The sequence below is a fragment of the Hemiscyllium ocellatum genome, chromosome 36, assembly GCF_020745735.1.
Source record: "Hemiscyllium ocellatum isolate sHemOce1 chromosome 36, sHemOce1.pat.X.cur, whole genome shotgun sequence".
Lineage (NCBI taxonomy): Eukaryota > Metazoa > Chordata > Chondrichthyes > Orectolobiformes > Hemiscylliidae > Hemiscyllium > Hemiscyllium ocellatum.
In genome coordinates, this window is record NC_083436.1 from 43,470,729 (window position 1) to 43,484,255 (window position 13,527).

The 13,527-nt window shown below is 44.8% G+C and overlaps 1 protein-coding gene across 1 annotated transcript in view; it reads right to left on the reverse strand.

Annotated features, from left to right (window-relative positions):
• The window catches only part of arhgef38 (Rho guanine nucleotide exchange factor (GEF) 38), a 99,506-nt gene that overhangs the window by 30,852 nt on the left and 55,127 nt on the right, over positions 1-13,527 (reverse strand). Inside the window, exons 6-8 of the mRNA XM_060851623.1 lie at positions 10,414-10,613; positions 7,813-7,946; positions 6,357-6,461 (exon numbers count right to left, since the gene is read on the reverse strand). Coding sequence (XP_060707606.1) covers positions 6,357-6,461; positions 7,813-7,946; positions 10,414-10,613 — 439 coding nt within the window. The remainder of the gene's footprint in view (positions 1-6,356; positions 6,462-7,812; positions 7,947-10,413; positions 10,614-13,527) is intronic.

Genomic DNA, 13,527 nt, shown 5'->3' on the forward strand with positions numbered 1-13,527 from the left:
TTTTGCCATTCAACATAATGGGACTTCATTAGATCAGTTGGAGCCTAATACATTCTGCAATATTAATAATTTAAAAACTGTTACATTTTACAGCACTCTCTCCAACATTTTCTCACCTCACCCCGCTCCCCCCTCCCCCAAATCACCACCTCCCCCATATCCTCTCAGGTACGGAAATACATGAACATTTACCACTACCACACCAGCCCTAATCATGGAAGATGACTACTCCATCAAAACAAATACCATTTTCCTTGTAGTTTAGACCAGGCTATTCCTTGTTTCTAATTTTATCCCAAACTCTGATGTTTCTTGATTAGATTAGATTCCCTACAGTGTGGAAACAGGCCATTTGGCCCAACAAGTCCACACTCACTATCCAAGGAGTAACCCCCCCATGACTAATGTACCTAGCAATTACGGACAATTTAGCATGGCCAATTCACCTGACCTGTACATCTTTGAAACATGTAAGGAAACCAGAGCACCCGGAGGAAACCTGCACAGACAAGGGGAGAATGTGCAAACTCCACACAGTCAGTCACCCATGGCTGGAATCGAACCTGGGTCCCTGGTGCTGTGAGGCAGCAGTGCTAACCACTGAGCCACCGTGCTGCCCTGTGCTGCTGCTATGTTGGTCTGGCCTCCATGGAATAACTTGTAGCTTATCTCCGTTTTGTTCAGGTGAATCTTTATTCTAGATCTGCTGACTCACCTGTGTTGATGCATGTAAGCTCTTAATAACACCCTGTTCGATAGGTTAGGATCTTCATTCATTCACTCTCTGTGGGTATCTTCCTGGTGAACTTGATATTCCACGGTTGTGGTCCTGGAGAAGTGCTGCTTACATATGACCATAAGACACAGGCCCATCGAGCCTGCCTCGCCATTCTCCTGCTTTCTCCCCATAACCCTTGATCTCCTTGATACTCAAGAACCTATCTATCTCCATCTTAAATATACTCAATGCCCTGGCCTCTACAGCCTTCTGTGGCAACGAATTCCATCGATTCCCCACTCTCCGGCTGAAGAAGTTTCTCCTTCTCTCTGTTCTAAAAGGGTCTTCCGTTTACTCTAAGGCTGTGCCCTCGGGTCCTAGTCCCTCCTACTAACAGAAACATCTTCCCAATGTTGACTTTGTCTGAGCTATTCAGTATTCTGCCTGTTTCAATGACATTCCCCCTTATCCTTCTAAACTCCATGAGTATAGACCCAGAGTCCTCAAACGTTCCTCATATGTTAAGTTGTCCATTCCTGGGACCATTCTCATGAACCTCCTCTGAACACACTCCAAGGCCAGTACATCCTTCCTGAGACATGGGGTCCAAAACTGCGCATAATACTCCAAATGCTCCACATTTCATTGTCTTTGTCATTGCTGATTATTTATTAAAAGATAAAAAGATTGAACTCAAATTTTTGTACTTGAGCTTTTGAACTTGTGTTGGCTCATCAACTGGAATCAAAGTCAAGCCCGCTGTCTCAGTCTGTTCAGTGGCTGTCCCCACAACCTCAGCTGCAGGTTTACCAATGACCTCCGACTGGTTACTCTGCTCATTTTTGTTCTCAGCACTTGCTTCTCGTGGCTAACTTTGCAGCAATTTCATCCTTTGGCTCTTCGCATCAGAGAGTGACGGGAGCTGGGCGGAAGTGAAGGCAGAGCGCAAAGCCAATCTGGAAGGTAAGTGATTGTTATTTGAGTGGGTGTGTTCTTTGTAGGGCCTCCTCGAACATAAATTAAAAGCCCACAGACTTGCCCCAAAAAGAGGGTCCAAGTAAGTTCCTGTGGATTGAAAAGTGAGGCTTTAGCTCAGGAGTCTTTGACAAGGAGGTTGAGTGAAGTGATTACGCCACAGTTGAAGAGGGTGAAGACATGACTGCCAAGCTGGTTCAGTGTGCTACGTGCTTGATGTGGGAGGTCAACGACTCTGGTGTGTCTGGCTCGTATAAGTGTGGAAAGTGTGTGCACATTCAGCTACTGACCGAGCATATTGCAGCACTGATGAAAGAACCCGGGGACCTTAGGCTCATCCGAGAGAACGAGATCTTTCTGGACAAGACCTTCAGCGAGGTTATTACACCAACCATAACAGAAGAGAGCAGAAGACAACAGACGATGAGGAAGGCAGAGAGGAGACAGGTGCAAGAGACCCCAGGGGAAGTACCTGTCAGGAACAAGTTGAATCTTTTGGAAACAATAGAGACAGATGACACTGCCAATCCACGAGGGGGCCAGGTCTGTCAATCAAACGTTGATGTGGAGACAGAATGGAAGAGTTGGACATCGCACAGAGCCGTGGTAATAGGGGACTCCATCGTGAGAGGAACTGACTGGGGTTTTTGTGGCAGCAGACGGGATTTAAGGATGGTGTGTTGCCTTCCTGGTGCCAGGGTGAAGGACATCGCAGACAGAGTGCAGGAAATCCTCAAGGACGAAGGTGAAGAGCCAGAGGTGGTGGTACATGTCGGCACAAATGATGTCGGGAAGAAGAGGAGGAACATACTACAGCGGGACTTCGGAGAACTAGGAAGAAGGCTGAAAAGCAGCTTGTCCAAGGTGGTTATCTCCGGTTTGCTTCCTGTTCCTCGGGCTGGTGAGGCCAGAAACAGGGAGATAATGGACTTGAACGTGTGGCTGGGGAACTGGTGCAGGAAGCAAGGATTTAAATTCTTGGATCACTGGGGTATGTTTTGTGGTAAGCATAAATTACACAAGAGAGACAGTTTGCACCTTAATAGGTTAGGGACCAGCATTCTGGCAGGCAGGTTTGCTACTGCAACACAGCTACGTTTAAACTAAGTAGCGGGGGGAGGGGACAAACTGGATGTTTAAGAAGGAAATTGGAGGGAAATTAGAACAAGGGAAGTCAAGAAAGACAACTGTATCAATGAGGCAGAAACCTCAGAAAGGGATCATGCTGTAAGTTGAGTGAAATAGGAGTTGATGGGAAGGGTGAGGGCAGTAACAAATTAAAAATACTATACATGAATGCACGAAGCATTAGACATAAGGTGGATGAGCTTGAGGCTCTTTTGGAAATTGGCAGATACGATATTGTGGGGATAACTGAGACGTGGCTTCAAGTGGACAGGGCCTGGGAAACGAATATTCAAGGCTACACGTGCTATCGTAAGGACAGACTGATGGGCAGAGGGGGTGGGGTGGCCTTGTTGGTAAGGGATGATATTCAGTCCCTTGCGCAGGGCGACCTAGAGTCAGGGGATGTAGAGTCAGTGTGGATAGAGCTGAGAAATACTAAGGGTAAAAAGACTTTCTTGGGAGTTATCTACAGGCCCCAAAACAGTAGTCTGGATGTCGGATGTAAGATGAATCAGGAGCTGAAATTGGCCTGTCGCAAAGATGTTACTACAGTTGTTATGGGGGATTTCAACATGCAGGTAGACTAGGAAAATCAGGATGGTATTGGACCTCAAGAAAGAGACTTTGTGGAGTGCCTCAGAGATGGATTCTTAGAACAGCTGGTGCTGGAGCCGACCAGGGAGAAGGCAATTCTGGATCTGGTATTGTGCAGCGAACCAGAATTGATCAGGGACCTCGAAGTGAAGGAGCCATTGGGAAGTAGTGGCCATAATACAATAAGCTTCAATCTGCAATTTGAGAGGGAGAGGGTACAATCGGAAGTGACAATATTTCTGTTGAATAAAGGGAACTATGGAGCTATGAGGGAGGAGCTGGCCAAAGTTCAACGGTGCAATACCTTAGCAGAGATGACAGTGGAGGAACAATGGCAGATATTTCTGAGTATAATGCAGAAGTTGCAGGATCAGTTCATTCCAAAAAGGAAGAAATATCCCAGGAGGAGGCATGGGTGGCTGTGGCTGATGAGGGAAGTTAAGAAACATATAAAGTTAAAAGATAAAAAACATAACATAGCAAAGATAAGTGGGAAAACAGGGGACTGGGAAGCTTTTAAAGAACAACAGAGGATTACTAAGAAGGAAATACGCAGAGAAAAAATGAGGTACGAAGGTAAACTGGCCAATAATATAAAGAATGATAGTAAAAGTTTTTTTAGGTATGTGAAAGGCAAAAAAATGGTTAAGACTAAAATTGGGCCCTTGAAGACAGAAACAGGGGAATATATTACGGGGAACAAAGAAATGGCAGAAGAACTGAATTGGTACTTCAGATCTGTGTTCACTCGGGAAGACACAAGCAATCTCCCTGAGGTAACAGTGGCTGAAGGACTTGAACTGAAGGGAATTTATATTTGCCAGGAATTGGTGTTGGAGAGACTGTTAGGTCTGAAGGTTGATAAGTCCCCAGGGCCTGATGGTCTACATCCCAGGGTACTGGAGGAGGTGGCTCTAGATATCATGGATGCATTGGTGATTATTTTCCAGAGTTCGATAGATTCAGGATCAGTTCCTGCGCATTGGAGGGTGGCTAATGTTATACCACTTTTTAAGAAAGGTGGGAGAGAGAAAGCAGGAAATTATAGACCAGTTAGTCTGACCTCAGTGGCGGGAAAGATGCTGGAGTCTATTATAAAGGATGAAATTACGACACATCTGGATAGTAGTAACAGGATAGGTCAGAGTCAGCATGGATTTATGAAGGGGAAATCATGCTTGGCTAATCTTCTGGAATTTTTTGAGGATGTAACTCTGAAGATAGACGAGGGAGATCCAGTAGATGTAGTGTACCTTGACTTTCAGAAAGCTTTTGATAAAGTCCCACATAGGAGGTTAGTGAGTAAACTTAGGGCGCATGGTATGGGGGCAAAGTACTAGATTGGATTTAAAATTGGTTGGCTGATAGAAAACAAAGAGTAGTGATAAATGGCTCCCTCTCGGAATGGCAGGCAGTGACCAGTGGGGTACCGCAGGGATCCGTGCTGGGACCACAGCTTTTTACAATATATGTTAATGATATAGAAGATGGTATTAGGAATAACATTAGCAAATTTGCTGTTGATACAAAGCTGGGTGGCAGGGTGAAATATGATGAGGATGTTAGGAGATTACAGGGTGACTTGGACAGGTTAGGTGAGTGGTCAGATGCATGGCAGATGCAGTTTAATGTGGATAAATGTATGGTTATCCACTTTGGTGGCACGAACAGGAAGGCAGATTACTACCTAAATGGAATCAATTTAGGTAAAGGGGCATTACAGAGAGATCTGGGTGTTCTTGTACACCAGTCAATGAAGGTAAGCATGCAGGTACAGCAGGTAGTGAAGAAGGCTAATAGCATGCTGGCCTTCATAACGAGAGGGATTGAGTAGAGAAGCAAAGAGGTTCTTCTGCAGCTGTACAGGGCCCTGGTGAGACCAGACCTGGAGTACTGTGTACAGTTCTGGTCTCCAAATTTGAGGAAAGACATTCTGGCTATTGAGGGAGTGCAGCGGAGGTTCATGAGGTCAATTCCTGGAATGGCGGGATTACCTTACACTGAAAGACTGGAGCAACTGGGCTTGTATATCCTTGAGTTTAGAAGACTGAGAGGGGATATGATTGAGACACATAAGATTATTAAAAGATTGGACACTCTTGAGGCAGGAAACATGTTTCCGCTGATGGGTGAGTGCCGAACTAGAGGACACAGCTTAAAAATATGGGGTAGACCATTTAGGACAGAGATGAGGAGAAACTTCATCACCCAGAGAGTGGTGGGTGTGTGGAATGCTCTGCCCCAGAGGGCAGTGGAGGCCCAGTCTCTGGATTAATTTAAGAAAGAGTTGGATAGAGCTCTCAAGGATAGTGGAATCAAGGGTTATGGAGATAAGGCAGGAACAGGTTACTGATTAAGGATGATCAGCCATGATCATATTGAATGGTGGTGCAGGCTCAAAAGGCAGAATGGCCTACTCCTGCACCTATTGTGTATTGTCTATTCTTTGATGCTGGCAGAATGGAAAACACTTCCCTGTAGTCCTGTGTAGTCTGCTGATAGTATGAAACAATTCTCTTGACCAACGTAGATGGTTTCAATAGATTCCTTCTTCCTTTTGTGCTGCATCTGGGAAGCCCAACAAAGTCTTCTACCCATTCACACATCTGTGCACATTGATCATAAAGTCCTACCCAAGCAAATTCATACAAAGCTCTCCAATAACAGGAACTTTGCTGATGAAATGTTCTTTTTGTCATCTTTCATTTTATTCTTAACATTTTTCTAACTTAGTAGTAATGTTTACTCCACACAATGCGTAAAATTTATCATCTTTCCAGTCTTCATGTATGTTTCCACAGACGAAGACACAGCTCAGTTCCTGATAACTTACACATGAAACAGATGCAAAAAGTGGCTGTCATTCTGCAATTACCGTCACCCAGACAAACCTGGAGAAAATGTTGTGAATAATCAACTCAATAACAACATTGGCCCTTACCTGAATGTTTTGATGGTAACAGAAAGTATTCTTTGCATAAAGTCTTACAGCCTTTTCCAGGTTTCGAAATATTTTCTCCTCTCTATCGAATGTCTCATCTTTGACCTGTAAATAACCAAATGCTGTTTGCAGTTTATGCAAACACACACAAACATCTGTGCTTCCAACTTGTCAACAGATAAGCCATTACCACTTCAGTTACACATTTTCAGCCTACCCAGTGGGAAACAACATTTGCAAGTCAATCTCAAACCATCAAAGGTGGACAAGGCGCCATGGCTCTACCCTGTTGCCAATCTGTGTGGTTTCAGCTAGTTAAACTCCAGCAGTGCATGTAAGCAAACTAAGACCAGACCTCTGCTGGGATGGGTGCTGATGATGGTGTCTTGGGGCATGGTGTACAAAGGCTGATTCCAGAAGGATGACCATGTGATGAGGACAGCTGTGGGACCCTTCTCCCAGTTTTGACACAAGCCCCAGATGTAAGTAAGGAGGATGTGGTCGGATTTAACAGGGCTGTGTCTGCAGTTCTTGGTTCCTGTGCTTAGGTTGGTGCCAGGTGTTCTGTCCAATTGAATTCCTTTCTTTCGACTTAGTGGTGGTTTTGATACAACGGAGTGGTCTGCTAGGCCATTTCAGAGGGCAGTTAGGAGGTTAGATTAGATTACTTACAGTGTGGAAACAGGCCCTTCGGCCCAACAATTCCACACCGACCCGCCGAAGCGCAACCCACCCATACCCCTACATTTACCCCTTACCTAACACTACGGGCAATTTACCATGGCCAATTCACCTGACCTGCACATCTTTGGACTGTGGGAGGAAACCGGAACACCCGGAGAAAACCCACGCAGACACGGGGAGAATGTGCAAACTCCACACAGTCAGTCATCTGAGGCGGGAATTGAACCCGGGTCTCTGGCGCTGTGAGGGAGCAGTGCTAACCACTGTGCCACCGTGCCGCCCACAAATCCACAAAGTGGGTCTGTTGTAGTCCACACTGGGTAAGGACAGCAGAAGTTAGTTAGCCTAAAGGCTAAACCCAATCCTCCCACAGTCACCATCAGACTAGCTTTTAGCTCAGAGTTTATGGAATTCAAATCCCACTGTTTGCCATAGCACAATTCAACCCCAGGACCCCAGAACTAGCCTGAGGTTCTGGATTAGCAGAACCATTTTGGCCAGAGAACTTGTTCAGAAACAGGACATCAGAAACTTGGATGCGATGAAGGAGGTGCAAGTCCAACATGGTTTTTGGAATAGTTGAATGTGGAATATATCAAAGCCAAGGCTGAGAGTGTTTCCTGCAGCACACAGGCTGAGACAGAGATAGGTGCTATTATAGAGGTGGACGTAGATAACCTTGTGACAAGGAGGATATGGAGTCAAAACTCAGTTGAGGATTAAATTGATCTAGTGTTTAAAATGCTCTCAATGTTAATAACAAGGAAAATACCTGCAGCTCCCCCCAGGTCAGGATCTTCAAGTGACTGGTGACACGGTTGGATTTTTTCCTAATTGATCGAATGTTCACCTTGGACAGCTTGTCCCTTAGAGACTCGTCTTCGTCACTTTTCTTGTATTTCATCACTGAAGGAACAAGGTGCAAGTGGAGCAAATTAGTCCGAGTGCAGAAAATATTCATTGCGTGAGGCTCTCTTGAGGTCCAGTGGCCGTGTCCCTGTCACTGGACTAGGAGGTCCAGATTCAATCTCACCTAATCCAGAGGTGTGAAGTAATATTCCTGAACAGGTTGTTCAGAAAGCAAGGTTATAATTATGTGTCCCGGGGGCTCCTTGTGGTGCAGAGGTAGAGGTAGCGTCCCTATCCCTGAACCGGGAGGCTAGGGTTCAAGTCCTACCTCTTCCAGAGGTGTGTAATAAGCTCTCTGATCAGGCTAATAGGGAAAATAGGTTAAATAATGAACAATGTTAATCTTGAGGGGCACTTGTGATAGTGTCCCTGTCTCTGACCCAGGAAATCTGGGTTCAAGGCCCACCTGTTCTGAAGGTACATAATAACATCTCTGAATGAGCTGATGAGAAAACAAGAATGTTAGGTATGTGTTTTGCAGAACTGCTTTTTAAAGTTTAGTTCTCGAAGAATATGTCATGGGTGGTCTCTCCCTCTCTGATCCATTACTCAATGTTGGCCTCTGCTACATGATTAGTTTTAAGTGATTACCTCCAGAACATTTGGTAAAATGTCATCATTGTTGAACACATATTGTAGGTGAAGCGTAGAAGCTAAACGCTCAATACAGCAGCAGGGTTTCACACTATTGTCTACTTTGTTCAAACATAGTCAGGTCTCCAAATTATTAAGAGTTATATCTACAGTTGGAATCCACTCATTTGTTTATAGCTCAATCTTCAAAAGCTGATCTTCAGCCAACCACCAAAAGCTGAACAAAAGCCAAATGAGAACTTTTAATTCATAATTACTTACTATTATATATCAGAAAAATGTAAACACAAAAAGGACTGAACTGCTCAGTATCCACTGGCACATCACCAGGTTTTGGAAAGAGCTGAAAATGTGTTGCTGGAAAAGCGCAGCAGGTCAGGCAGCATCCAAGGAACAGGAAATTCGACGTTTCGGGCATAAGTCCTTCATCAGGAATCCTGATTCCTGATGAAGGGCTTATGCCCGAAACGTCGAATTTCCTGTTCCTTGGATGCTACCTGACCTGCTGCGCATTTCCAGCAACACATTTTCAGCTCTGATCTCCAGCATCTGCAGACCTCACTTTCTCCTCGAAGGTTTTGGAAAGGTCAGGATACAAAAACTGGACTTGCCCACTCTTCTCCCAGGTTAGCACACAGTGCTACTGTCCAGGTTTTACCATTCTCCTAGCCCAGGTTTCAGGTTAAAGCATTGCCTCCTCCACTGGTTATGTCACTGAGGTTCCTCTTGGGGTTATAGTTGATCTAAAATTTGCACTCATTTCCCAGCAGAAAGGGCTAAAGCTACACTCTCTTTCTCCAACTGTTTAGATGTTTAAACAAGTTTTCTGGGAACAAAGTCCAAATGGGATTTTACTTGCACTGAATTAATTTCACAGCTGCTTCTGCAAGGGTCAACCTGTAACCTGTATACATTTACAATCTGGAGGAATGTGGGTGGGGGCATCTGGAAAACATGTGGGGTCTTCCCTTCAGTACGACAATGTGCCAACCCTGGTCCAGTCCAGGGTGTGGGGATAATGGGAGGGATGAGAAAAGCAGGTAGACACCGGGGATAAAACCAAGGGCAGGGGACACTGCGGATGGTTCCGGAAATCCCAGCTGCTGGGGAAATGAGCAAAAGAGTGGTATTAAATAAAAACTGAAAGGATGCAGATGCTGTAAATCAGAGACAAAAATAGAAGTGGCTGGAAAAACTCAACAAGTCTGGCAGTATCTGTGGACAGAAATCAGAGTTAATGTTTCAGGTGGAGTCACCCTTCCTCAGAACTGATGGTAGCCAGGAAAATGTAGGCTTATATTTAGAAGATAGGGTGGGGGGAGGGGGTAAGGAGTAAATGATGGGTGGGGTTGGAGCCCAAAGAGAGAGAAGAGCAGCTGGACAAACAAAGGAGTGGATCACAATCTGACCAGGAGGGTGAAGAGCTGTTAATGGGGACAGTTAGTGTCTAATAATGCGTTGTGTGTAATAGCAGACTGTGATAACAAGGCTTGGTGTGTGTGGATTGGGATAAGGACATGGGAGAGCCAAAGCCCTCAAGTTATTGAACTCGACATTGAGTCCAGAATGCTGCAGGGCCCCAAAGCAGAAAATGAGAAGCCCTGTGTTAGTGAATATGCCTCCATACGTAAATCCACTGACAAGCTTTTGAGAAGTCACATTGATCTGTTTCCACATTGGTTGTTTGCTACCAACTGAATCACACAAAAGCCTTTCTAAACATGCTTGTATAAAATAGTCCCCTCTGTTAGGCTTTGGATGGTAATTACCATCTGGCTGTATGTTGGCAACTTGCTCACTCAAAAAGCCCACGATCAATAACTCCCTTTCATGTTGAAGAATTTACAACGATGAACAGCAATGATCTTACCGAGATCTTTCCTCCTTTTGAACTCATTAATGTTCACGTTGATTTGCCTCACCGCTGCTAATGCATCTCCAACTGGTTTATGATCCGCGTGCAACTCTGGGGTGGATTTGTAAAGCTCACTCAATAGCAGGGGGTATTTCATCACCCGTTGCACAGGCTTAATAAGCAGCGATCCCATATCCAACAAGGTGGATTTCCCTCTAGAAACAGGGACAGAAAGAGATACTCATCATTCCTACTTACAAACAATCAGAACCAACATTTTAAAACATGCTGAATATCCCGAGACACTGGGTCTGGAGTAGATCACTCAATCCCTTGAGGTGTTTTATGACTGAATAAGCTGATATCATATCCCTATTTTCTATGTTCCTGGCAGAGGTTAGCTCTTTACTCTTCCATGGGACGTGTGCATCCCTGGCAAAGCCAGCACAGGGTAGTATGGTAACTCAGTGGTTAGCACTGCTGCTTCACAGTGCCAGGTTCGATTCCAGCCTCGGGTGACTGTCAGTGTGGAGTTTGCACATTCTCCCTGTGTCTGTGTGGGTTTACTCCCACAATCCAAAGATGTACAGGTTAGGTGGAATGGGCATGGGAAATTGCCCGTAGTGTTCAGGGACGTGCAGGGCCCTCATCCACCCATTGTACTCTTTGCTACCTTCCCCCACCCTCCTCCCTGACCTTCATCCCCACCCCACTCACCTATTGTACTCTATGCTACTTTCTCCCAACCCCCACCCTCTTCTCATTTATCTCTCCACCCTGCAGGCACTCTGCCTGTATTCCTGATGAAGGGCTTTTGCCCAAAACATCGATTTTCCTGCTCCTCAGATGCTGCCTGACCTGCTGTGCTTTTCTAGCACCATTAATCCAGGCTAGGTAGGTCAGCCACAAGAAGTGCAGCGTTACAGAGAAAGAGTGGGATGTCTTTTTTGGAGGATTGCCGTGGAATCGATGGACCAAATGGCCTGCTTCTGCACTGTAAGGATTCTATGATTTGTTGCCCTTCATCAACTGCCCTTAAACTGAGTGGCTTGTCAGTCATTTCAGAGGACATTTAGAAGTTCACCCCATTGTTGTGGGTCTAGAGTCACATTATGGCTCGAGGGGCTAAGAAAAGCAGGTTTCCTTCCCTAAAAGGCATTAGTGAACCAGATGGGCATTTACAACAATTGCTGGTCATTTCAAGCTCATCATCACTGAGACTAATTTCCAATTCTGGATTCCAGGGTGGTTAAGAGAGTGAAAGATAAGGAGAATAACCTCAAACTGAGAACTAGCCTCTGCAGGAGTGATGTCTGGAAATGTGTGACTCTTCATAAACAAGTGTGAAAAACTGGAATTCTCCCTCTCTAGAAAAGGTCGCTTGCAACAATCCTCAGAGTGTACAATATAGCCAACATCCCAGAAATAGCTACAAATCAGGAAGTGGAAGGGAGGAACTAAACAAAGTTACAATCACTCGGGAAGTGAGACTGAAGGAAATTGTTGGAGCTGTGGGCTGATATCTCACTGGATCCTGACGGACACTGTCCGAGGGAGTAAAGAAGAGTGGTTAGCCTGGTAGTTTAAACATTGGTTTTAATTTTCCAAGGTTCTCTTGATTCGGGAATGTGCCATTAGATTGGAAACTAACAGTTGTAACTCCTTTATTCAAAAAGGGAGGTAACTAGAGGATCAGGGAGTTATTGGTCATTTAGCTTCACATTTATCAGAAGGAAAATGTTATGAACCTGTAATTAAATGAGTTAATGCAGGGCATTTAGAAAAAAATCTAATAATCAGGCAGTCAATATGGTTTTGTGAAAGGAAAATCATTTTAATCATTTTGTGCAGTTCTGTGAAGTAGTGACATCTGTATAAAGGGGAACCAGTGAATTTTTGTTTTATTATTGTCACATGTACCTATGTACAGTGAAAAATTTGAGAGCTCCTTTCAGAACTCTAATAACAGGAGGGATGGAGCTGTCCTTGAACCTGTCGCTGCATGTCTTGAGCTTTTGTATCTTCTGCCCAATGGAATAGGTTGGACGAGATTATAACCAGGGTGGGATCATGTTCATAGAATCCCTACAGTGTGGAAACAGGCCCTTCGGCCCAACAAGTCTGCACCAATCCTCCAAAGAGTAACCCACCCAGACCCATTCCCCTACCCTACCCTATTATTCTACATTTACCCCTAACTAATACACCTAATCTACACATCCCCAAACACAATGAGCAATTTAGCATGACCAATTCACTTGACCTGCACATCTTTAGATTGTGGGAGGAAACCAGAGCACCCGGAGGAAACCCACACAGACACAGGGAGAATTTGCAAACTCTATACAGAAAGTCACACAAGGCTGGAATCGAACCTGGGTCCCTGACACTGTGAGGCAGCAGAGCTAACCACTGAGCCACCGTGCTGCCCCTATTAGCTGTAGTCCTGAGGCAGTGAGAAGTGTAGATGGAGTTAGTGGATGGAAGGTTAGCTTGTGTGATGGACTGGGCTGTGTTCACAACTCTGTAGTTTCTGACAGTCCTGGGCAGAGCAGTTTGGCTAGTGTGGATGATGAAGGCATTTGGTATAAGCAGTAACATATTGGCTTTGATAAATGATTGAATAAACTAACAGAAAACTAAGAGTGGGCATAAATCTTATCTTCTTTCTACTTGGCATGATGTAACAAGTCTTGTGCCACAAAACTCAGTGCTGGGGGCTTTCACTTTTTATAACGTTTCATAATTAGAACTAGGGTCATCCATTTTAAAAGATGGTGAGGAAGGTTTATCCTTCCAGAGGATTGAGAATCCTTGGAATTTAAAAAATTTAATTCATGTGACAAGGAAATCACTGGCTAGGCCAGCCTTAAGAGTTAACCTCATTGCTGTGGGTCTGGAGTCACATGTAGGCCAGACCATGTAAGGGTGGCAGTTTCCTTCCCTGAAGGACATTAGTGAATCAGATGGGTTTTTCCAACAATCGACAATGGGTTCATGGTCATCATTAGGCTTTGAATTCCAAGTGTTTTTATTGAATTCAAATCCCACCATCTACCATGGTGTCTCTGCATTTACAGTCCAACAATAATAGCCTTAGGCCACTGCCTCCTCTGAGGGGAAGCTCTC